Source organism: Pongo pygmaeus, chromosome 5 (genome assembly GCF_028885625.2).
Source record: "Pongo pygmaeus isolate AG05252 chromosome 5, NHGRI_mPonPyg2-v2.0_pri, whole genome shotgun sequence".
NCBI classification, from domain to species: Eukaryota; Metazoa; Chordata; class Mammalia; order Primates; family Hominidae; genus Pongo; species Pongo pygmaeus.
Window position 1 is genome coordinate 117,983,654 of NC_072378.2, and position 26,664 is coordinate 118,010,317.

At 41.7% G+C, this 26,664-nt stretch overlaps 1 protein-coding gene across 2 annotated transcripts in view; it reads left to right on the plus strand.

Moving 5' to 3' along the window:
• The first annotated feature begins 2,845 nt into the window (after nt 1-2,845).
• Nucleotides 2,846-26,664, plus strand: part of SLC35F1 (solute carrier family 35 member F1) — a 415,309-nt gene continuing 391,490 nt past the window's right edge. Inside the window, exon 1 of one of the 2 annotated variants that reach the window (XM_063666534.1) lies at nt 2,846-3,571. In XM_063666534.1, the coding sequence (XP_063522604.1) occupies nt 3,396-3,571 (176 nt within the window). In that variant the 5' untranslated portion in view covers nt 2,846-3,395. The remainder of the gene's footprint in view (nt 3,572-26,664) is intronic. The other variant, XM_054493075.2, reaches the window with a different exon arrangement.

Sequence of the window (26,664 nt, forward strand, 5' to 3'; positions counted from 1 at the left end):
GAATCAAAACCACAAAGCTCTATCATTCTGGAGGCCATCGATTCAGTACTACATGTTGAGAAGATTCAATCTGACTCAGGAGATAAAGAAAAAGATTAAGAGAATGATACAGGGAAAGCATATGGCCACTGGTCATTTGCAGCAGCACAAGCAATTCCAGATAGTTGTTCAGTAATTTGGGGAGGATCATCAGTTACCTCTGGTGCATGACTGTGAAGCTTTTTTTCCCAATAACATGCACAGGTGTAGTCTATGCTAAACAGATTAGTCAGTGCCTGGTGACTCTGACACAGGCCAAATTTCACTCTTCCCCACATCAGTGAAAATGTCTTCAAAATGAGAAACACTAAAGAAGGTATAGCTGATAGCCAACTTCTGCTTCCTTAAGGAATTCAACAGAACTAGTCTGTGTCTGAAGAGAAATTCGGGTGATATAATGGTAAGAGAGGCAGAATTTTTTGTGGCATGGAAATTCTGCAATAGCATCATACCACTAATCACAACTGACAGAGAGGAGGTAAACTGAGAAGTAGGCATGTCCCTGGAACCCACATGCCACCACTGAAAACTACATAGAGATCCTTAGCCTATTGCCTTCATCTCCTTTCCTTTTGGTCAGAGCTCGTGAAGGACTGATTTTGAGGTCAAGGATGGACAAAAGTCTTGCAGCAGGAAAAAGGGAAACAGCCCTTTTCTACATCTTTTATGTTTAATTTCATGCCAGACACACCATTATGACACTTGGACTTTTGACTCCTGTTTACTTACTTCACAAATGTTATCTAGCTACTTAAATATTTTTTTCTTTTAGAGATGGTGTCTTGCTATGTTGCCCAAGCTGGCCTCCACCTCCTAGGTTTAAGCCATCCTCCTGTCTTAGCATTAAGAGTAGCTGGGACTACAGGCACACACCACCACACTTGGTGGTTAGCTACTTACTAAGAAATGAGCATGGAGTACAGAATCAGAAGATAAGAAGGGATCTGATGCTGTATCCCCCAAGAAATGGAGTAACAAAAGCATAAGGCTTGAGTCTGCATTGAGGTCTTATCAACAAGATCGAAATTTTACATCTCTCATCTTGTTCTTCTTTCATCTTGGTTTTCTCCCGTCCTGACTCAGAAGAGATGTAGAGCATTTGGATTGAGTAGTCCCTCTAGAGAAATGACCAGATGTAAATGCAGACATTGAAGTGCAGACACAGCACTGAGTCGTGATGTGCTAAAAACATTCAAAGGGAGGCAAGCCAAATGTGAAGGAAGAGGGCACTGAAGCAACCATTTATTCAAGGCAGACACCTGAAATTACCATAAATGTTATTTTAATAGAGAGACTTCTACCACGATTTGCTGCCAGGTTTAGCTGAAGTGCATCTTATTCATGTCTGCTACATTCGGTGGGTCCACTAAGGGCAAATTTATTGCCACTATCAGAATTTTAATGCCCAAGAGGCTACAAGCCTTGGTCCTGTTTGTAATAATTCTTCAGAGTGTCCTGTGCAAATCTGAGGTGGAAAAATCAGAGAATGAAAGGTTGTTGAGAAAGAACAGGACGACATTTTAATTATAAAAGGGAAAATGTTCCAATTGGGGTTAATTTCTGTAGAAAGAAACCTCAGGGATATTTCAGGTAGCAAGTAGGTTTTACAGAATTGAAATATAGATTGAAGAGATTTTGCAAATACCCGTTTTCTCATATTTTTGATGATTAAAAAAAGACTCCGAATTTTGTTAAAGGAATGGGACCTTGTTAACTGAACAAAGAATCCCATCTTATTTATATCCTTCCATATTCTTTTTCTCCTCTGTTGACATAGTCCATTCCTTTTTTGAGTGTTATTTACTCCCCAATTCCCTCTCTCAGTGGCAAATCCTATCACTGGTATTTTTAATTTGCTAGTTTCAGAGCATTTGGATTCAGTAGTGGTATCAGCATGCCTTTGTGTGAACAAACTTACCTGTTAAACTTACTCAATTCCCTGCACTGAAGCGAAGAGTTTTTTAAAATGCATATCATTTTTCAAGGCAAGATCCCTATCTAAACAGTCTAAATAAAGGAAAATTTGAAAAATATCTCTCTTTTAAGAATCGGTTATTAATTGGGATCTGGATCAATTGGTATAAGAATGCCCGGGACAGAGAGTCAGTTTCCATTGGTAGAAATATGGTCCAAGACTTCTGTGGCAGATATACAGGACTTTCCCTTTTGGAGTTGGGGGACTATTAAAGGAGCTGTTAGGCTTCCCTACTGGGTGGTTTACCTCATTTAAGTCTTACAACTCCCCTGGGAGAAAGACACGAGTAGTCTTGCTGCACAGAGAAGAATGTCTCAGAATTTAATTGCTTAGTCTCTCTGCGGATAAGTTTCAGATGTGCCACTGAAACTCAAATCTACCTACGTTCCTTTCACAGCACTACATTGCCTCAAATGGAGACGTTTTGAGTTGGTCTGATATGCTTTTTCCAGTTCCCAGAATTGATTCTTTGTGAGAAGTAGTTTTTCCTCCAATTTCCTCCAGGCCAATTATGGCGAGTGTAGTGGGAGCAACATCTAGGATTCTCCGTTTGGGTTTCTAATCCGGGGCCGGCACCTGTCTCGGCGTCCTGCCGCTGTCCCAGGCCGGTGGTGCTGGATTCCGCGGCCCTTGGGCAGAAACGAGGAATCCCCGCCAACTCCACAGGGAGGATTTATTCCCAGCCCCCTTATCTCCCTAAAAAACACCCAAACCAAAACAATCACCACAACCTAGACCGTGGGCCTCTGTGGACTGGGCAGTAGAGGGTCGGGGGCAACAAGACGCCTCGGCAGCGCCCTCTGGCGAGAGGAGAGCGACCAGGTCCGCCGCCCGCGCCCTGCTCTGCCGCCGCCGCAGCCTCCGCCGCCGCGGCGCCCCCGCCCGGCTCTCCGGGTTCACTCTCGGTCTCTCACTCCGTGAGACACAGACGGTAGCTTTCCGAACGAGCGGGGCACAGGCTGAGGCGGCGCCAGCACAACTGCCGCCGCGCGCCCCGAGGAGACCTGGGCACGAGGAAACAAGGCGAAGCCAGGACTCCTTCCCCCGGGCCGACCGGCAGCTCCGCGCCCCAGCGCGACACGCTTCGCAGCCACTTCGCGGGGCGGGCCAGGACTTGGGGACGCGGCTCGGGAAGAGCCGGGGCGGGCGGCGGCGGCACCGGCGCGAGGGTGCGCGCACTGGGACTGGAGAGGAGTGAGTGGTGGGCTGGGCGGCGGCGGCCGTAGCCGCGGGTGCCTCCCCGCCTCACCGCTTCGCAGGCAGTACCGCCTCCCGGGCCGCGGCCGCCCGGCCGGGTCCTCTGCGCGTTCCCGGGCCCGGAGCCGGCACACGATGCCCCCGGCTGCGTTCTGATCGCCGCCGCGCCTCAACCTCTGCCGCGATGATCCCCCCTGAGCAGCCGCAGCAGCAGCTGCAGCCGCCGCCGCCAGCCCCGCCGAACCATGTGGTGACCACCATCGAGAACCTGCCGGCCGAGGGCAGCGGCGGCGGCGGCGGGAGCCTGTCCGCCTCCTCCCGGGCTGGCGTGCGCCAGAGGATCCGCAAAGTGCTGAACAGGTGAGCGGCAGCGCGGGGCGAGGGCGCGGGGGGCAGGGGCTGCGGGCGCCCGGCTCCGGGTCCCCTCCGTCCCTGGGGCGGCCCACGGGTCCTTTGGGACGGGGTTGCACCCAGAGGAGACTGAGGAGATCGGGCGACGACGCGCTCCGCGGTCGCAGAGAGGCCGCGGCAGCTTTGTCCCGGCGCAGGGAGCCCTGGAGTGGCGGAGCTGCAGCTGGTCCGAGGCGGGAGTTCGGGGAGAGGCGGGGTTTTTCGTACCTAGCCGCCCTGTCTGTGTGTCTGCACTCACACCCTCCATACGCGTGCCGCCTCACTTCCCTTTCCCTCTCGCACCCCGGCTTTGCGATCGGGGGTCGGGGGGACGCGGGGACCCGGCCAGGGCTGAGGAGGGAGGCGCGGGGCTGCAGAGATGGCGTGGAAGTCCCGGGCCTCGTGCTGTCCCCCGCCCCGCCCCGCCCCGCCCGGGGGCTTCGACCCCTTGCCGGGGGGGATGGGGTCGCAGCGACAGCCTAGCGGGCGGAGGGAACCCACTTCTCCAGCCTGACGCTCCAGTCGCCTCTCGGACTCTTCATGGCTGGGAGCAGCGAAGAGAGGGCTAGAGGCCTGGAACAGACCCAGGCAAAGTGCAAAACATTGCGGGCAGGGTGTGAGCCAGCGGCGCCCAGTTATTCCGAAGCGCCCATGCCGGAGGGGGCGGGTGCCAATCGCCGGCGCCTCCAGTGCTGGAATCTGCGTAGTGGATTCAGGACGTGGACGTTTTAGGATGAGGACCTGGGTTGACGTGAAAATGGGGGTACCTCTGGCACCTCTGACTCAACTGTGATGTGAAAGGGACTTTTTCTACTTAAGTAACTTGAAATGGTTGACGAGCCGACACATTAAAAAATTGTATAGGGAATGGGTTTTGTGTTTTTTTTGTTTGGATGCGTGGGTGCCTTTCGATGCATCTGTAGGGGTAACTGTTCCAGTCGCTCTGTTCATACAGGTTTCTGTGTGGCATTGTGTTGGGTAGCAGAGATTCCCAACGAATTCACACCGAACTGTCTGGGGCTCAAAGCTCTAGTGGGAGTACAAACTATGTACAGAAATAGAATCTTGAGAAATATCCTTATTTTGGGAGTATAGTTTAATTTAGCTATATGAAATCCCGAACCATTCAAGAATCCCTGGTGGAGAATTAATGCGTGTGTTAGTTTATTTGCGGGTGCTTCTGTAGGTTTCCGTTTATTATCAAACAGAAAGAAATTCACTCTGACGGGAGACACGAGTTGGTAATAGAACTAAGTCTTTGATTTGTAGCTGAGAATACCACCTTCCAAAAGATAAAGTAGAATCAATCAAGAAGACTCTGGCTCAGTACATATTATATGGGGTTTGTATTTTTTATGAATACCTGTGAGTTTTTTTTTTGAATTGCAAATACCTTGTCTTGGCTGTTTAAATTTTTAATCACAACATATTTTTAATTATTATTTTTTCTCATCAAACTAGAAAATATTGATGTAATATTTTGCTCAGTTTCTTTTTGCTCAATTATAAGTTATTATTGATTCGATGTAGGTTATTTCTTGGTATGTAATGAATCATAGAGCCCAGAAAAACAAGATCACTGAGGTAGGAGTGAGGGGTATGTTGTCATCATACCTTGGCCAGTAGCTAGACAAGTGGTTTGCAGCAGAGCCATTTATCTGCTTGGTCTCGGTTTCTTCATTGTAAATTATGTTTAATAATACAGTACTTGTCTTACTTCCCTACCATGATTTTGAGAATTAGATAATGCTGAAGAAAACACTTGGAAAAGTATAAAGATCTACATGAATTAATGTATTCAACTCATTTTTTTTCTAAGGTAAGTCTATGGGATAAACATAGGCAAATGAAGTTGAAGTCATGCTACGTTATGGGTAGAACCTTGTGTTTCTAATGAAACTATCTGTGACATGAGTTGTACTAGTCCCAGTGTATAGAGGAGGAACTTATGTTGGGTTGATGGCATTTCATCTCAGGTGTACAACCATGAATAGAACCCTAGGGTTGTATCCTTTAGACTTAAGCTAAAACAATTATTTATTTATTTGTCTTTCAAAGTTATTCAAACTTTTCAATATAATATTTTGTATTGAGTAACTGGCTTTTCCTTATCCTTAAAGGATAAGAAGAAACTATTTGTTTCAAGAAAGGGCATTTTTAGTAAGGAGACTGAAAAATCTGAGCAGGTTTTAAAATCTCCATGGCGTAATTTATTTAGCATGCTGATGGGCTTGGCTTTTGTGCCATAATTATGTCAATGAGAGCCTTAATAGTGGCTATAGAGTGATTAGGCTCTAGGTAAAAGTAAGAGTATGGGGGAGAGTGAATTTTTGAGATTCTGCAGAGTGCTTGGATGTGGCTCCCCTCTGGTTTGAACCCTCATGATGTGTTGGACTAGTCAGTAATGGATATCAGGCAGGCCCATTGGGGCCTAATCATGAGCATCTTTGTCAATTTTCTAAGAACTCACGATCTGCTTACTTTCTCCTTTTTTTGCTTTCTTCTTTTCCTCTTCCTCCTTCCTGAATACTTCACCCACATTGCCCTGTCCACTCATTGTCTTCATTTGTCTCCTTTCCTCTACCCTTGGCATGCAGCAACTTAGCTCTTAGCAGAAAGTGGTTCCAGATCGGGAAGCTAGGAGCCAATACAAAAAATATCCCTCCAACTTTTGACATGCAGATATATGGTTAGCAGCATTCTATTGCTGTGGGCTGGTAGGGCTAGTCTCTTCAGTGACTGAAATGGGGGCTGTACCACTGTCAGTTCCTAGCATCCCACTGGGCCAAAGGGGTAATGCTGAGACACAGAGTGGTGCAATGGGACAAGAAATATTAGACTGTGAGCAAGGCAAGCCTGGCGAATTGCCTGCCATTGGTCACAGTCTACAGGAACAGCTATCTGACAACCCAGAGGAAGAATTGCAAACACATACACTATCTATATTCTGTCTACCCAGGGAGAGTTAAAGAGAGAATTGCTCATCAATAATTAATTAAAGGTACTTCTTGCTCTCAAGAAGCTTAGAATGAAATATAGTGTTATCTTAATAAAATCTGCCTTACATTATTCAGCATCATTTTATTTCCATAGTATACTCCATAGCCTCTCCCCTTACTCTAAAGGCCTGTCGAGTTGGATTGCTGCATTTTGTACACAACAATTGGGGTGTCTCATTGGTTGACCACTCCCTTTCTGTGAAACAGTTAGATTAGAATGTAATTATATTCAAGACTTGGTGAAAGAGGAGGCACTAGATAATTTTTTAAAATAATTAATGGGACATCATATTTTTTCCCCGGTATACTCAAAATTGTTTTGGCAAAAGGATGCAAGAAATATAAGACAATTTAAATGCTGGAATAATTACTACTCCTTTAATATTCAAAGTTGTGAAACAATCAATGTATTGATTCAAACAAGGAAAAAATACAGCAAAGTCTTCACATTTCCCTCCCCTCCCTTCCCCTCCCCTCCCTCCCCTCCCCTCCCCTCCCCTCCCCTCCCCTCCCTCCCTCCCTCCCTCCCTCCCTTCCTTCCTTCGTTCCTTCCTTCCTTCCTTCCTTCCTTCCTTCCTTCTGGCAGGATCTTGGTCTGTTGCCCAGGCTGGAGTGCAGTGGCATGATCACAACTTATTGCAACCTTGACTTCCTGGGCTCAAGTGATTCTCCCACCTCAGCCTCCCAAGTAGCTGGGAATACAGGTGCACACCACCATGCTTGGCTATTTTTTTAAAATTTTTAAATTTTTAGTAGAATCGAGGTCTCGTTCTGTTTCCCAGGCTGGCCTCAAACGCCAGGCCTCAAGTCACCCTCCCACCTTGGCCTTCCAAAGTGCCGGAATTGCAGGCATGAGTCACTGCCTGGCCTTCCCTTATTTCTTAGCATGGTATAGTATATATTACCCTGCCACAGGCAATCAGAAAATGACGAAAAGAAAGTACTTCAAGGGCAACAGTTGATGACCCTCTCAAAGAAACTGCTGATCAGGTAGATTTCTTAGATACATGCAGGAGTAGCTACTGACCTACATATTAAAGTGCCTGAAGATTTTCTACTCTAAATGATTTCTTAATGAAATGTTTTTGAGAAATGAGTGATAGCTTGTTTTGTGTTTTGCATATGTGTGCTTTTATTTATCTTTTCCCACATGAGTATTATTTTCAGTTGTTAACAGAAATATCCGTGAATTTCTAGTTTTGATACACTTTCTTCCCATTAAGACATACAGTGGGTTGTCTCAAATTATAACGGGGTTTCTGCCTCTTTGAGTCTTATGGTGGGAATGTTTAATCATTAGAATGGAATCACTACTGATTCTGACTCATCCATTCATTTGATTTAGAATGAACTGATTTCCAACTTATATTTAGATTTATTTTCTGTAGATTTATTTTCAAATTTCTGAAAGCTTTTTGAATATAAACCAAAGAGCACTAAGGATATACATAGAAGAGTTTGAAGCAAGCCTACATAAAATCAATGTCCAAGTAGGAAACTTACCATGTAAAATGGGACAATATATGTACATAGCCTTTCTGAGTCATTAAATAAGGTGGACAGATCATCATGAAACAATGGATATGACTGAACTCTAGGTATTCCATACAGTTGGTGGAAACATATAATTTAGATGATCGTTTCTGATCAAGTGAGAAGGCTTTTGTTAGGAAATTAATGGTGAGACTCTTCCTCAAGCTGCTCCTTCTAAAACATGTCAAAATGAAAAGAGGAAGATCAGCTAGTAATGAGGTTGATTGATATAAAATATTCCAAGTGGAACTGGGTGGTGTGATTAAAAACAGACTTTTCTAAGATCAATAGTAAATAAAGGATGTCTGAAGGGTGCATTTGTTTTTAACTAAAAGGACAAAATTATAAAAATAAATGATTATACCAGTATACTCGTATTTATGCCCAGTGCTTGGAGAAACTAATGTTCACATTAAAGGAATATTTGGATTACTTCAGATAAAGTTGATGCATTTTCAGGTAATTAACGTGTATTAAAATGTACTTGTCTTTGTGTGATTTTCTTTGAACTTCTACTTTCTCAAAATCCTTCAGTGTCTTAGGGGCATCCTAACTGATGTCTGTTTTCACTGTACACATCTATAGATGTAGAAGGTATAGGCAATTGAGCTGCTGCTCATATCGCTTATATAGCTCTAAAGTTACTTAATGCAAGAGATGTTTTATTATTTAGTTGCCATTTCTCATAAAAATAATATGCAGCATGTGAAAGTACCACCACCAGATTTTAGTTTAGCTTGCTTGTTCATTTGCGTTCAGGCCAATGAGCATGCCCTGTACATTGTTCAGACACATTAATTCTTGATTATGCTTCTCAAGAAGTATGCTTAGGAAGACAAACTTCCGTAGATGTATGGAAAAAACTTATGAATTTTGGGCATATTTCTTAATGGTAACATGAACATATACAGGTCTATATTCATTTATTCTTAAGCAGTAACTGTGTGCTGAGCCTTCTTGTGTAAGACACACATGTGACGAAACATTATTCTTGGGCCAAAACCTCAAAACCTAACTGGGAAACTTGACATGTGTATCACTATTTAGAATGAATGTTGTAATTCATAATCTGAATTGTTACACATAATGCCTAAATAGATGCTTCCAAATGTCTAGATATTGGAATAATGTAAATGAGCTGTTCAATATGCAATGCGTATTAACCTTGTTCTGACATTTTGGAATTATACAGGGAATCCTTGAATGTACAATAGTTAAGAAGGAATTTCACAAGAAATGTCAAAGAAAACAGTAACAATAAATATTCTTTAGGAAGTATTTTCTTAGAAAAAATGTTAGTGGCAACTCAGTTAGTTAGTGGCAACATGAGTATAATTTTTTGAATTATATTATAATTTAAGTTTTAAAAATATTGTTTCAGCCAGGGGCAGTGGCTCACAACTGTAATCCCAGCATTTGGGAGGCCAAGGTGGGAGGATCACCTGAGGTCAGGAGTGTGAGACCAACCTGGCCAACATGGCGAAACCCCATCTCTACTAAAAATACAAAAATTATCTGGGCATGGTGGTATGCGCCTATAGTCCCAGCTACTCGGGAGGCTGAGGCACGAGAACCACTTGCACCCAGGAGGCAGATGTTGCAGTGAGCCAAGATCACGCCACTGCATTCCAGCCTGGGCAACAGAGTGAAACTCCATCTCAAAAAAATACCCCCCAAAACAAAAACAAAAGAATCCTATCTATCTATCTATCTATCTATCTATCTATCTATCTATCTATCTATCTATCTATCCATCCATCCATCCATCTATCTATCTATCTATCTATCTATCTATCTATCTATCTATCTATATCTATCTATCTATCCATCCATCCATCCATCCATCCATCCATCCATCCATCCATCTATCCTATCTAACTATCTATCTATCTATCTATCTATTTATCTATCTATCTATCTACACACATATATATATACACACACGTGTATGTGTGTGTATATATATATATAGAGAGAGAGTTTCTATTGAATTTAAATTCTAAACTTTGTCTCAAGAATATTTACTATGTGACTCTCTGAGGATTAAAAAAAAAAAGCCCTTAAATATAGTTTTGCAAGTTCCGAGATTATAAGCCACCAATTCCTAATACATTCCATTTTAAAAAAATAATTAGAGAAACCTACTATAACTGAACAAACACTGAATAGATTTTTAAAACCAAATCATACTAATTATGTACAGATTTAGAGTGACAGGGCTACAATTTGTGATCATATCTGACTCTGAGAAAGCACAAAGCACTCTGGTCTGTTGTATAAGATAGATCTCCTTCTCACATTCATTGATTCATTCATGCAGGGAGAATTTTATTCAATGAGTGTTTATTGAGTGACTATTATATGTTGGGCACTGCTGGATCACAATGGCTGGTATGGCCTCTGGGTGCCATTGGTGGAGTTTCTGCTATTACCCTTTCAATATAACCCATCAAGGGGGCAATTTAAATAAAATAGAAATAAAGATAACATATACCTCTCAAAATGCTATAGTTTCAAAAATGATGTTTTCAAGCTGATCTGACAAAAAGTCCCCATAAATTAGTTGTTTCACTTTTAGGAAAACTGCCCAGGTAGAAGACTGAAACATAATAAAATTATTCAATGTCTACATAGATTCAAGAAGCAGACCTTTTTTGATGAATACCATTGAGTTTGTTTCACTTAGGGCTTAAAAAATATTAAAAAAAAAGAGGAGCAGCTATTAATGTTCATCCAACTTCAGAATGTTAGAAGGAAAAGGAGAACAGATTTGAATCCCATTCTTCTGTTCAGGGTGAACCTATCAAGGTCCTTGCCATATAACTCAAGAAAACAGAGTTTTCTGAAAATATTAATGTGCTGACAGTGCATAGGCAACTTTGTGGGACTTGGGGACATGTTTGTGCATTGCAGACGGAGAGATTTAAAATATGCAAGAGCATATTTTATATATGGATTTTTATATATAATTTGATACAACCTAATTAGAGTGTTTGAGATGTTTGGGTTAAAATTAGCATTTAGACAATGACTCAAGTTCTCAGATTTTACCTTATAAGGCATATACTTTATATTATAAAACATTACATTGTATGTTTTTCTTCTAATAACAAAGATTAGTATTCTTATCCTTTTCTAGAGAAGGAAACAAATTTATGTGGTGATACAGCTAAGTGCTTTTGTAAAACCACAGAGGAGGGAGAGAGCATGCTAGGCTGGGGAAAGGTCAGGAGGGATCAAGGATGGCATTTGTCCTTGGCAATGAAAGATGGGTAGGAAAGGAATATGTGCAGGCAGAGGGAGGTGAGACAGGATGAGCCATTCATGGAAGTAAGAGACTGGGGAAGAATTAAGTGTCCAGTTTGACAATATTATAGGATGCATCAATATAAAGGGAAGAAGAAGGAATTAAGGCTAGATTTGTAGGATGGGATCAGATAACGGAAAGTCTTAGGTGCTCTAATAAGCAGTTAGACTTATTAAGTTATTTTAGGTTATTGAGTAGAGAAATGACATGATCAGAGATGTGCCCAAATATGATACTCTGGGGGAAAATCTATAGGACAAAAGGAGAAGGAAAAGACCAGAGTTTAGGGATCAGTTAGGAGGCTACTGCAGTCATTTAGAGGGGAAGAAATGTGAGTCTAAGTGGGGTGGAGGCAGCCAGAATGGAGAGGGAAGTGCTCTGATTTGAACAGAATCTGGACCAGGTCAGCTAAAAGAAGATTTGATTATTTTTGAGAAGGCACTCAGCAGTGCCTGCCAAATAATGGGTATTTAATACTTGTTTGTTGAAAGGTTATTGAAAGCCACTATAGGAAAGAGATCTGCTCTCCCGGGCCTAGGGTGCTGAGTGAGCTAGAGAGGCTGCTGGGAGGACAGCAGCTAGCTATTCAGACCATGGGCTATGGACGCCTGCCGGACTACAGACTGTGTGGCCAGACTGTGATGAGAACAGAAATTGGGAGTAAGCATTTAGAAATAACTGTAGCAGTTTGAGAGAGCACTTTTATATTTTTTGTCCTAATATTTAAGAATCAGGTCTTGTATTTTGGTTTTTGTTTTTTTCCATTTCATTTTTTCTCATAATTGATTTTTATTGTATTTCACAAAAGTATTGTCTTCTATGAATTGTTAAAAAATGGATATTTTATGACAGAATGTTTGAGAAGCACTGGTGCCAGCCAGATATCCAAGTGGAAGTAAGAGTGAATTTGGATTCTGGGAGTGCATCTAATCATGGATGGGGGGAGCGGTTCCTCTTTGTGGGGGCATCAGATTGGTACTAGTCATGACCCTGAAAATCTGTACCCATAAGGTGATGATGTGGAAGCGGTAGAGTAAGGCTGACAATAGCTACAAGTATCAAGGCCCCAGCCAAATGGCCTGGTCTTCAGCTGGGGCACCTTGCCTGAAAGGGATGCCCTGGAATGTGAGGCAGGGAAACTATTTAGAAGTGAGGAGTACAGGATAGCAGCCCGGGTCTGTAGAATGGGCAGTAAGTGGAGAGTAAGACTTTTCAGAGATCACTCAATTAAGGAGGTCACATTCTCTGTTTGGGTGACAGGAAGGTGGGTCAGGGTTACCTGGGGTCCCAACGTGAGTGGCCAGACCACTGATACAGCTTCATCTCAAGCTCTGAGGAGCACAGACCAGGAGCCCCTCAGCCGTTTAACAAAGAATTACTGAGTCAGGTGAGAGGCACAATCTAGCTGTTAGGGATACTTCAGGAAACAAAACAGAAAAGACCTCCACTCTCATGGAGACTACATTCTACAAGAGAGGCAGGCAATAAAAACATGAAAAAGATATCCAACAGTGGCAAATAATATGCAGAGAATCAAAGTGGGGTGATGTGACAGAGAGGGAATAGGTGGTACTTCAATTTGGCTGGTCGGGCCTCTCTCTCTCTCTCTGATGACACTGAAGCTAAGATTAGAATGGCCAAAAGGAAATGGCCATTGGAGGGTCTGGAGGAAAGTCATTCCAGGCAGAGATGCTAAGATGAAACCAGTCTTCATAATGATGTGAAAGAAAGGGAGGCTGGAGAGCAGGAAACAGGAGAGCGTAAGTGAGGAGGTCAGAGAGGGAGGCAGGTGTCAGTTCTAAGTGGGCTGGGGAACAAGTGGAAGATTTTAAGCAGAGGAGTTGTCTGGCTAATGTTTTGAAAAGATCACTCTGGCTGCTGTTGGAGAATGGATTGCAGGAGAAGTACATAGCTACTAGATGAAAGAGATATTGGAAGCTGGCTGGCCTGTAGCAACAGAAGTGGAGACAAGCGGTTGTGATCTGGAGTGGTTTGCACTGGGAGGTGGAGTACATAGGACTGGATGAGTGATTTGACAGGGCAGCTGAGGGAGAGGAATAAAGAAACATTTCCAGTTTTTTGGGCTTGAGCAATTGGGTGAGCGATGGTGCCATTTTCTAAGGTGGGAAAGACTGGGAGAGGAACATGTTTGTTGGTAGGAATTAAAGAGTTTACTTTGGTAAGTAAAGTTAGAGATGTGTAGTGGAAAGGTCAAAAGAAAGCTGGAGTGTGGAATTCTGGGGAGAAGTCAGAGCTTGGAATTTGGATTTGGGGATCATGAGTCCTGGATGCATATATAGATAGAGAGAAAGAGGGGTACCAAGAACAATTTGGGGGGCACACTAACCCTCAGAGTCAAACACAGAAGGACTCAGCAAAGGAACTGGAGAAGGAAGGATCTGAAGTAGGAAGGAAACCAGGAGAGTGTGGTGTCCAGGAGCCAAGAGAAGGAGATGTTTCCAGAAGGAGGCAATAAGCAGTCCACTGTGCTGAGAGTAATTGAGGAAAGGACAGATAAATGACCAGTGGCTTGGCAACACAGGGAACCCTGGGGCTGTGACAACCACAGGGTCAGAGTAGTGGTGCAGATGGAAACGTGGATGCAATGGTTTGGGAGGGAATGTGAGGTGGAGGTGTTCAGAATATGACTTTTGAGAAATTATGTCCTAATGAGGAATAGAGTGTAGGGAGAGTCTTTTAATGGGAAGGATAATACAACAGGTCTGTGTGCTGATGGGAATGCTGTAGTGAAGAGGGAAAAATTGCAGGAAGGAGTGAGATAAAGGAAGGAGGGAACGTTGAGAAGGCTCAGATGGTGGAATTCAAAGCATGGTGGGGAGGAGCTAGTCTTTGAGAGGACTAGGACACCGTCCATAGTACAGAGGAGACGCTGAGAATGGGGGTGTAAATGAAGGTAATTTGGTAGATTTCATGATTTCGTGGTGGAAATCATAGGCAGTTCCTCTCTGGTGGCTTCTTTTTCTCTGTGAACTCTGAGGCAAGGATATCAATAGTGAACAAAGATGCTAGTTGTTGGGGGAGGTGTATAGGATGTTTGTACAAAGAGAAGTGGGAAACAGTCATTTCGAAGAGTAAGAAAGGAAATATACTAAAGAAGTGTTATGTGTAAATTTGACATTTGTGGTGGGGATTCAGTAGGGGGTGTGATGAGCAGAAAGAAGCTACTGCTGTTTACAATCTGCGGCCTTGGAAAAGATGAACTCAGATCTGTGCCCAAGAAGCCAGAACCATCATATTATAAGTGAGGATAGTGGGGCGGTGCATATTTGAGGGGGCTCAGTAGGAGTTGGGTCCTGATTGTACTGGGGAGTGGGGTATGAGAGAGAGAGAAGAGGGAATTAAGATAATTTTAAAATAATTTTTTTAAGAGACAGAGTTTCACACCATCACCCAGGCTGGAGTGCAGTGGTGTGATCATAGCTCACTGCAGCCTCAAACTCCTGGGTTCAAGTGATCTTCCTGCCTCAGCCTCCCGAGTAGCTAAGACTACAGGTGTGCACCACCATGCTGGGCTAATTTTTAATTTTTTTTTGTAGAGATGTTGGTCTTGCTATGTTCCCCAGGCTGGTCTTGAACTGGGTTCACGTGATGTTCCCACCTTGGACTCCCAGAGTGTTGGAATTACAGCCATGAGCCATCACACCTGGTGACGAGATGTGACTTAGCAATCACTTCAAGGTTTTGTGCCTGGTCCACTGGAGTGATGGTGTCCCCTTTAGCCTGTGTCGTATGTTTTGTTTCAGGAAAACAGCTTAACTTTTGGGGGTTTCAATTCTCTCATTTGTAAACTGGTTAAAATAATCCTAGCTTTTCATTTCCCATTGGATGTTTGGGAATTTTACATGCAATAACATCTGGGAGAGGGCTTGGAAAGCTGCCAAGCACCATGTAATTGTTATCCTGGTCCCAAAATTAAAAGGAGAGCCTGGGTTTTCGCGGCTTTGCGCTGTCATCTGGCCTGTGATAAATGCTGACTGGCTTCCTCGGCTCGCAGTGACTTTGATGCACAGTCCCCACTCTGGCCCTGTCGTTTTTGTCATGAGCCTTGTCAGTCAGAGTCTGAAGTGAAACCCACCGATCTATGAACTAGGGCACTAGGCTGTTTACTTCAATGTGTTCGTGTTTGTTTATATATATGTGTGCATATAAAGTATAAATATATATAACAGAAAGTAAAAATGTATATATATTTAATGAAAGTATAAATATATGTATTTATGGAAAGTATATAGCAAGCCTCCTCTTGGGAAGGCGATTTCAGCACTGGCATATGTTCTGCTGTCTAATTGTGCCTCTCAACCCAGGAGCTCCGCGGTACCTGTGGTTCCTGAAAGAGAGTTTGACAGGCTTCAGGAAAGGGTTAGTGCCTCTTGAACTGGGGAGATTACAAAACGAGCGTGGGCCTAAAAGGCTCCACAGAGGCAGGCAGCGGGATGGACAGAGAGGCTCAGAGGGAAGGGACAGAGCCTCTTTAATGTGCTAATGAGGGGAAGCCCAGATGCCAGCGGGCTCAGTGGAGCTCTTTGTGACGCCGGGTTCCCGGGGCTGGCTGGAGTCTCTGTCCCTATCTGGATCCTGCTGCAGGCCGGGGAAACACTGCGCTCTTAGAGAGGGGCCCTGTCCTCCACAGATAGCCCCGCAGACCCTCGGAACGCGGGTGGACGGGGAGGGCGTGCGCGAGCCTCGGGGCTGGGTGGTGGCTGGAAAAGAGAGAGCCAGGAGGCGGGGGAAGGGCGCTCGGACTACAGAGGACCGGACGGGGGCTAGTGTTCCGCGGGGTGTGTGGAGTAAGAGCTGGGAAGGACCTTTGTAGCTTCTCGAAATTAACCGTTTTTCCTCCACAACTGCCAGCTCGGCGAATGGCCTTCAAGCCCATCCAACAGGAGATAATCTGTCCTTGGAACTAGTGCAAGTCAGTTTTTAACTACTTGCGGAGAAAGTCTGAAACGTCACAACCAACCAAACAAAAACGACCACTACCCAGTGAGTGCTGGAATGAAATTCATGTTCTGGTTATTTCATTCAGAGATGGCTCCAAGATTGCTGGATGGGAGGAGTTAGAGCACCCATTGAGTGGCAGCTGGGTCAGGGGGTTGTCTTGAAGTTGTGTTTGCATATCAAGAACACAGTGCAGGATTTACAAAGAGTATGTCTACCCATACTAATCCATCTGCTAATGGAAAGATTGGGTAATCGGAGCTCCTCCAGCCACCCTTAAATGCTGCCTCTAGATTGCATTATAAAGTCTTGGGTCATAACTGTCTCTGGAAATATAAGTCCCCAGATAAAATAGACAGATGAAGATGATCGATCCATGATATCTTGACCTTTTGTGTCCTATATTTCCTTTCTGAATATTCGTGGGGGATATATAAATATTTAAATATAACATATATAATATGTTATATATGTTATTTCTCAAATAATGAATATGAGATATTATTTGTAATGAGTCTTTGTCTATCCGTCTATCTGAATCTCTTTTTGTGCTTTGCTCTATTTCTCTTTGACACACACACACACACACACACACTCTTAGACTGATAGGTAGAGGATAGTCTTCCACTTAATTGATGATAGCCCCCCAACTTTTTTACCATGTTTTTTGGGAGGAGAACTCAAGAGAAAGTTCAAGAAGAATGATTCATTTTTAAAGTGCTTCATTTCTATTTTGGAGTCACACTGAATTGATACCACCTAAGAAAAATAGAAGCATTTAGTGTAGAATTACCCATGAGCTAGCTATATTTGGAAGTGTGAATGCACCTGTAGAACAGTCACCCCATAAGGGGTTTCCCCCCATGTTCCTGAGCCATATATGGTTTCATTATAACCTTCAGTTCCAGGTGACAGTAAGTACTGTGACTTGGATTTCAAATATTACTCTTTTTTTACCTGTTCTAACAGTTTGTGTAATTTTAGTGCCTTTCAGGTAAAATTCTTCTATTTTATATAAAAAATTTCTCATTGTTGCTTCCCATCTATTTCCTGCCCCTAATGGGATACATGCCTTTTGGATTGACCTTCCTTAGTGAAAGCTGGGTGCTTTCAAGCCTAAAGAAGTATAGGCAATGAGGTGCTTGCTTGCACTGGTTTTAGAAAATTGATCATTTGCAACTCTTATGCTGATAAATGAACTCATTTGTGTCCAAAGCAAAGAGACCCTAATTATTACTTCCCTGGCCCCAAAGTTAATTCCAACCTGAGAGCATGCCTTCCACAATGACGGAAGAAAAACACCATTTAATGCATTTATAGCAGTGGATATGAGATTGTTCATTTTGGATATCAGTCATCAAAGAAAATAGTGATTATGAAAAAATGTAAATGGGAGTGTAGGTAGAATAAACTGGTGTACTGGACTTGCAATTGGTTAGGCTGTGGCTTGGTGAATTAAGACAACAACAAAAAAAGATTTCTTAGCCAAATTGTCATCTTTATTGTCACAGCTAGAAAGCCATTCATTGGATTTAAGATCCAAGGATTCTCTTCCTTTTTAGTTGCTATTGAGCAAGCCTGTAAAGGTCAGAGTCTACAAAGTACTTTTTTTCTAAAAGAAATTTCCACAGCCTGGTATATTCCACTACCAAGAGTGGTTGGAGGAGATAACACTTGTTTAATGAGTTAGTGGTGTGCTTATGGTAGGCTGGGGAAGAAAAGCTAAGAGAGTTGTATGGCAATTAGGTAGTCCCAGCTCAAAGTAAGCATGGGGAAGGGAGAACAACATTTTCTTATTCTCATTCATAAATACTTTCCTGAACAAGTTCTACCAGTTAGATATTAATTTGTGTTAAATTTCTTCTGTATATACATCACCCTGGGAAAATTAAACAAAATTAGATTCATATCATTTGCATGTTACTTTAAGGACAGCGTAGTCCTAAATGTGATTAGGAGATGCAAACAAGTATAAGGTTAGGTCCCTGCGCTCAAGTATACATATATTTTTATTTGTATATATTCATGGAGTACAAGTGCAATTTTGCTACATCGTTAAGTATATTTTAATTTAGTTAATCAGTTATTATTTTAGTAATCAGCTTGATTGCTTTCCCTTTAAGAGCTGAAATCAATCACAGAGAAGGATGGGAGCATTACTTGAAGGCATCTTTAGAACATGGGACATTGGACATTAGGACAGGTCTGATTGCAGTGCTACATGCTTGGAGCTCGCCCTGTCACTGGACTTTCATTATGTGGGATAATTAATATCCTCTTTGAGCCAGGTTTAGTTGGGATTTGTTTAACTTGCAGCTGAAATCATCCCTAAGCATCTTCCTATGTTACCAGCAGCCACTTTATGACCATGAAGTTGGGGTTTTACAGGGGAGCAAATTGTATCACTAGAGAGTTGGAAGCATTTTGGGCTAGTGGAGAAGAACAACTAAGCATGGAGAGCTTAGAGATCATCTTTGCTATCTTTAAAATATGTTCAGGACCCTCCACCAATGGAATCAAACATAATTTCACCAGATTTTCAGAGGCACACTGGTCAATAAATGTTTGAGAATATATCTGTGCAACAGCTATGCAAATTTTGACAAGTTATCTGAAATACATGGTTTCTAAATCCCTGCAAACTCTTAAAATCCATGATTATACATGACAATACAGCCCAAAGTCCTTCTGACAAACCAGATGAAGTTTATTTCTAAAGCATATGTATAGTCTTTCTTCTTAATGTGCTGGCACCTCAGAATAAAACTACAGCCCAGCCATTTCAGCAGTCATTCCGTGTGTGCTTGTGGCCTACAGGCAGACAGCCCATGCAGAGAGTTTAGAAATTAAATGTCTTGTGTGCTAAAGCTAAGCTCCGAAGAAGGAATTATTAGATAACTCAGTATATTGCGATAACCTTGCAAAAGTGGGCTCAGTTTAACTTGATAGGTTTTCTGTACTGGAATAGAATGGAAATTGACATACATATATATATATATATACACACACACACACACACACACATATGTGTATATACACATATATGAATAGAATGGAAATTGACATACATATATACACATACATATGTGTATATGTATGGAATAGAATGGAAATTGACATACATATATACAAATACATATGTGTGTATATATACATATATGTACGTATATACATATATACACATATATACATATACATATGTATATATACACATACACATTACATATATGCACATACATATATGTGTGTACATATATACGTATGTATATACACATGTGCACATGCATATGTGTGTATATATACATATGTATATACACATATACACATACATATGTGTGTGTACATATATACAATGTGTTATGTACTAGATTAACTGATACTTAACTATATATATATACATATATAGGGAATAGAATGGAAATTGATGTACATATATACACATACGTGTGTGTACGTATATACATATATACACATATGTACATATACATATGTATATATGCACATACACATAACACATATATACACATACATATGTGTGTACATATATACATATGTATATACATATACACATACATATATGTATGTCAATTTCCATTCTATTCCATATATATGTGTATATATATATACTTAAAGTGTCAGTTAACCTAGTTGGCTTTTAAATTCCTGCTCCAGAAAACACAAATTGAGGAGGAGGGCAATGCCAGAGGTTGTTTACTGTGACAAGCTTTCTTTTCCTCTCTCAAGTATATGTTGCTTCACTAAAGCAGGGTGTTTATCTAGTGTGAAGTGATAGAAACTTGCTTTATAATATTATCAAGGATCTGCCTACATAAAAAAGAATAATGAAGTCATTTGGCTTACATTTTTGATATCATTTGTATTGCCTCTGTGCAGGGTTGAGTGAAGCAGTTTCTATAGCTGCTGTAAGCAATAAGCTTCTAAATGTTAAATGCTGACTCAACATAAGCATGTCTGCCTAAGAAGATGATTAACTTGAAGAGAAGCTAGCGTCAGCAAGAAGAAATTCAACTACACATTCGAAAGGAATATAGAGTATTTACATGTGACATCTTCAGAAGCCACCTCAGAAAGAGAAAAATGTAATTGTGTTACATGGAAATAAGTGTGTTATCTCCCTTCTATCGTTGACATTTGAGATTTTGTTCCCCAAAGCCTTGCATTGGTTTTCTCATCTAGTATATCCATTTTACCTCAGATAGTTAATCTAAGCCAATTAGTTTATGGCATTTCTCTGGAGTCTAGGGCATGGAGATTGTTGTTGGTCTTGGGGTGGGCAAAGGTCCCAGGTTGGCATAACCAGATTGAAGATAAAGGACTTGCATTTAGATGGAGGAGGAGCTGTCTCTTTCTCTTGCTGAATTTGACAAAGCCATCTTGCTACCAGCTGCTAACAGTAGCCACTTTATGACCATGAAGGAAACTAGCGGTAGGATGTTACTAATGCTAAGGACAGCAGAGTGGGCAGAAGGAAATTAGCTGGGTCCTTGGAGATATTATTTAGCAACTGATTGCAGTGCTACATGCTTGAAGTTTGCCCTACCACTGGACTGTCATTATGTGGGATAATTAATATTCTCTTTAAGCCAGGTTTAGTTGGGGTTTGTTTGACTTGCAGCTGAAAGCATCTCTAACTAATATACACCTCTTTTACTCTGGCCTGAGACTGATGACCTTTGAATACCATTCAGGGCCTTTTCATTTCTTTCAGTCTGGACACATCTGTCAAGGAGGAGCAAGGGCAGGTTTGCTCGAGTGTGTGATGTGCAGGGTGGTTTGCCCAAGATGTGGTTCTGCTGAGGGTAGAAAGAATGGGCTTTATGGTAGATGTCATCCATACTGGTCTGTATATCCTTACCAGTCTGTGGCACCTTTGATAATCCAAATCAGGTCTGGATTAGACAAATATATTGAGGAGCCTGAAGTACTGGGTGAAAGGCCCCCACTCCATGTCATCATCCATTTATTTATTTGATAAGCATTTATTCTGAGCCTGCTTTGCCCAGGCTGGTGCTGGCATTGGGTATATGAAAGATCTCACACAGTATAATAGAAAACCATGGGAGCACTCAATAAAAGGAGTTGGGGAAGGCATCTAAGCATATGACAGTGATATGGTTTGGCTCTGTGTCCCCACCCAAATCTCACCTTGAATTGTAATCTCTATAATCCCCACATGTCAAGGGTGGGACCAGCTGGAGGTAATTGAATCATGAGGGTGGTTTCCGCCATGCTGTTCTCTTGGTAATGAGTGAGTCTCGTGAGATATGATGGTTTTATAAGCATCTAGCATTTCTCCTGCTTGCACTCATTCTCTCTCCTGCTGCCCTGTGAAGAGGTGCTTTCTACCATAATTATAAGTTTCCTGAGACCTCCTCAGCCATGGGAACTGTTTGTCAATTAAGCCTCTTTTGTTTATAAATTACCCAGTCTTGAGTATTTCTTCGTAGCAGCATGAGAATGGACTGGTACAGACAGCTATGCTGACAACTAGAAAAAGAGGAGGACATAGCCAGAATTAAAAGAGGAGTGTGTATGTGTGTTTGTATTTGTGTGTACACGTGCATGTGCACATATGTGGTGGGGGTGGGAGTTATAGAGAATAGCGTTTTAGGCAGAGGAAACAATATATTAGAAGCCTGTGAGTGGGTGAGTATGTGATGAATTCTGGGAAATGAAACAGGTTCAGATGGCTGCAGCCATATATGAGAAGAAGAGATGTCAGAGGCTGGAGGAGTAGGTAGGGGCCAGATCATGCAGGGCTTTGGAAGTTTAAGTTGTGTATTTTGTCTTAAGAGCACTAAGCAGCATTGAAGACACTAAGCAGAAAAGTAACATGACTGATGTGTTCATAAGATCTGGCTGCCTGCAGTACAAACAGTGAATTTGAGTAGGGGAGCCCAGGTAGGAGACAGTTGCAGAGGAGAAATGGTGAGTTATGATGTACTCTAAAGTTACATTATAACTACCCTTTTTGAAACCACGGATTTTGATTGGTAATTACTGCATAAGAGAAAGGTGAATTGAGTTTGATGCTGGTCAATGTTTGATTTCATTTGGTGTACCAACCTCGTGACCTCAGACAAGTTATCTAAACTCACTGAGCTTTAGTTCCATCATCTGTGAAATTACAGTAAGAGTACCTACCTCATAGGGATACTAAAGAGAATTAAAGATGATAATATATTTATAGTTCTTGGCACCATGCCTGAAACATATTAGTCATTATAATGATTAATATTTAGCATAATGCATGTGTAAGGAAGAAACACAAGAATGAAGGCAGAAGAAGAGAATCTTTCTGAGCTCCTTCATGGTCTGAGAATTGAGATTCACATGAAAATTGCAAAGTGTAACTATGATGCTATCCTTTTATTCTTTGGGAGTGGGACTTGTAGTTATTATGTAGGCATCACATTTCTAATAATCTTTGATCCTGAAAGAAGCAGAAGTAAAAATCAAGACAAAACTGCTAAGCAGAACGTGTGCTTATTTTTGGCTAAGAGGAAGAGGAGAGAAGGCGTGTTGACCTCACAGGGCAGGGAGAGAAGGAGTCTTATCCCTGGGAGATGCTGGGAGCAGGGGCTTCAAAAGAACTGTGCCTTTGCAGTGAGAACATTCTGCAGAGACACACCTGGAAGCTGATGAAAGTAGGTGTACATCTTTTAGGGCAGGGACTTCAGTTTGTTTTTCTAATCGCTTAGAACAGTGCCTGCCATATGGTAGATATTGTAGTCAACAAATATTTGTTGAATGAATGAATGAAAGGTGATGGGATGGATGTGCTTCCACCAAGTTTTGAGTTCTGGGATTAAAATTTCTGCCAGGGCATAGACACATGCTATGTTGGGTTCCCTCCATTTGTTGCCTACAAAGCAGCCTTGTATTTTCTATTGCAGCCATTAGAGGAGCTAATCAGAGAAGCTAATCAATAGCTGATGAACTGATTCATGGAGATAGATTTCTCAAGCCAGAGTTTGAAAGAAAAGAACAGATTCTTTCCTTGAACTGTGTAAGCAGCTAATTTTAGTCAGCAGGTGTTGCAGCTTTTAAAAGGCATTTGGCAGGGTTTCCTTCTACTCCCATTTCATCCAAAATATATAACTTTCATCGCTCCCATTCCAGAAACATGCTGCTTTGTGAGTGTTTTCTGAGTAGAAAAGGGAATTGTGGGAAAGTATAATCAAGAAAAAAAAATGAAGTGCTTAGCTCAGAACCTGGCCCCAAAGAAAATGGGAAATAAATGAGAGCAAATATAGAACTGCCATTCACAGAGTGTGGATGGAGGAAAGAGATGGCGGGTAGACACTGCTTCATGCTGAACGTCGAGGAAATCTCTCTGCATCACTGGAGATAATGTGTTGCTTTTAGCTTCCTCAGTCTGAATCAATTTATGTACCCAGAGCCTTGGCTTATAATTTTACACATCAATACCTATTTACTTAGGGAAGGGCCAATTAGTTTTCTTTATGCATTGCTTAAAAACAAACACATCCCCTCCAAATCAATTGGTGAAAACAACGTAACTTAATGCCTTGAAAAAAAATGGATCCTTAGGAAAATAGTTTGATACATAATTCTGAGATGAGAACCAGGCCTCCAGAATAGTTGTTTTCCATGATAAATTTGTAATCATAAATTAGATGTATGGCAGAAGTTGATAACACATATAAGCCATAGATACTAGTTTGCTCTATGTTCATACAGTGCACTGTCATGCCAGACGTAGGTCTTTGATGAAGACAGTGTGGACATTGTTTGCTTTTTGGAGAGCAGTTGCGCAAGTCAATCAAGTATGCTAACAGCTTGCTTCAATGAGCTGTACATGGTCTGCAGTTGTGGGTCATGTCTCACCAGTACTACAAAGGGGTTGGAGAACAGCTAGGTAGTTATGATGATTGTGAAACTGGCCCAGTTGTCCCATAGAATTGATGTTTATAGTTTCTATTGAATAAACATAGAAATTGACCCTCCTAGTCTTAAAAACTTGAGAAACCACATTTGTCTTATCTGAGTTCCTTTCTCAGGAAACCAATCATCAGGCCTCCCAGATAGTATGAAGGAACTGAAACTTAAGAGATCACCACATCCAGACAATGAGATGCAAGAGCCCACACCCATCATGATTGCCTTTCTGACCATCGGCTTCCTTTTGACCAACTCTTCTTTCTTACCCCTCTCTAATTCCTGTTTTCCCATACATGGTTATATTTCTTCCCTGCTATATAAACCCCTAATTTTAGTTTGTCAGGGAGATGGATTTGAGGCTGATCTCCCATCTCCTCAGCTGCAGCACCATAATAAAGCCTTCTTCCCTGGCAATACTCATTGTCTCAGTGACTGGCTTTTTGTGTGGTGAGCAGCAGGACCTAGACCAAATCCCTGGCATTTGGTAATAATTGTGTCAATAAGATCTATCTATCTATCTACTATATTTATATGTAAGTATAATATATTCACATTTGTATATATGTGTATGTATTTATATGTATGTGTGTGTGTGTGTGTGTGTGTGTGTGTGTATAGAGAGAGAGAGATTGATTTACTTTAAGGAGTTGGTTTTTGTAACTGTGGGGGATGGCAAGTCTCAAATTTGTAGGGCAAGCCAGCAGACTAGAAACTCAGTCTGGGTTTCTATGTTACAGTCTTGAGGCTGAATGTCTTCTTCTCTGGAAAACTTCAGTTTTTGCTCTTAAGACCTTCAACTGATTGGATGAGACCCACCCATATTATCAAGGGTTATCTGCTTTACTTAAAGCTAACTGATTGTAAAAGCTAATGACATCTATAAAATACCTTCACAGCAGACATCTAAACTAATATTTGACTGAACAGCTGGGAACCATAGCTTAGCCAAGCTGACACATAAAACTAATCATCACAGTGATAATGACAATTAAAGGTAATAGTGAGGTTACTCTCAGATGTCCTGGAATTACTATGTATCAGCCACTTTGCTAAGTTTTTACATTTATTATCCTGCTTAATCCTTTCAAATCATCTCCATTTTAAAGATGAAGATACTGAGCCAGAGACGTCTGGTAAATTTTCTAAAGTCACATAGATACCAAGTGGCATTGTTAGGGCTTGAACCTATTTGGATCCGAGCCCATGCTCTTACATAGCTTTCTATAGAGCAGATATTAGTTGGTACCATTTTGTTTTGTCACTTTGACAGAAAGTTGACTTAAGCTAGGATAAGCAAACATGGCAATTTATTGTCTTATATCCTCAGGAAGTCCAAGTTAAGTGGATGCAGGGGCTAAAAGGATGTTGTCTGGACTCTACATTTTGCTCCATCTCTTGGCTCTGTTTCCTCTTAGCATTATTCTGCAGACAGGCTCCCTTTTATTTATTCTGCAGAGGAAGGCAGGACTCATATCTTTTGACTCAACAAGTGGAGTAGAAATGGGCTTTCCTCTTCCACGGCATTATAGCTGAATTCATTTTGTGAGAGCCCTGTTTTTAGTGCCTTGGGCTTCTTGAAATGAAAGCCCTAAACTGTCTAGAATTTAAATATGTAATTAATTTTTTTTTCTCTGATTCAAAGTACAGGACCTAGATAGGCCTCTTTTCTAAGCCTTAATGCTAAATTAGCTTCCCAGTAGGTGCCTAAACAGCAAAAGCAGTCTTAGGGAGGTAATAGTGTGACCTAATGCTCGTATCACTTCATCCTTCCTAACTGCTGATCACAGACTGCCTTGAAATATGACTGTTTGTATTCCAGTCTTATCTTCCTTCTTGACTGTTGCTATTGGTGGGCAGGCAGGGCCCAATCTTATTTCTCGTAGTAACTCACTGCAGTTCTTGGTGCAGATTTCTGTTGCAGTGGGCACTTAATAAGTGCTTTTGAGCAAGTGAATGAATCTGAGTCATTGTGGAGTAAAATAACCCATTGTATGCAGCACTCAAGAGTTCTCCAGTGTAATTTCCAGAAGGAACAGGCACAGAACAGGATTAAGGGCATTTGTTCTGGGTCAGGCCATCTGAACTTGAGTCCTTTACCTTTTACCCTTTTAGCCTCTATACCCTTATCCATCAAATGGAGATAGTAAGATCTACCCCACAGAGATGTTACGAGACTATATTGTAAGCACCTGGCCCGTGGTTAGTTTTCAGTAGACATTACATGTTATAATTATTGGTGGTGTTCATTGTTTTTGGTGCTAGGAGGTTACCACACCCTATTTGAATGTGGCCTTATTTGAATGGTTTTGTTATGCTTATAATTGTGCCTCTATCATATA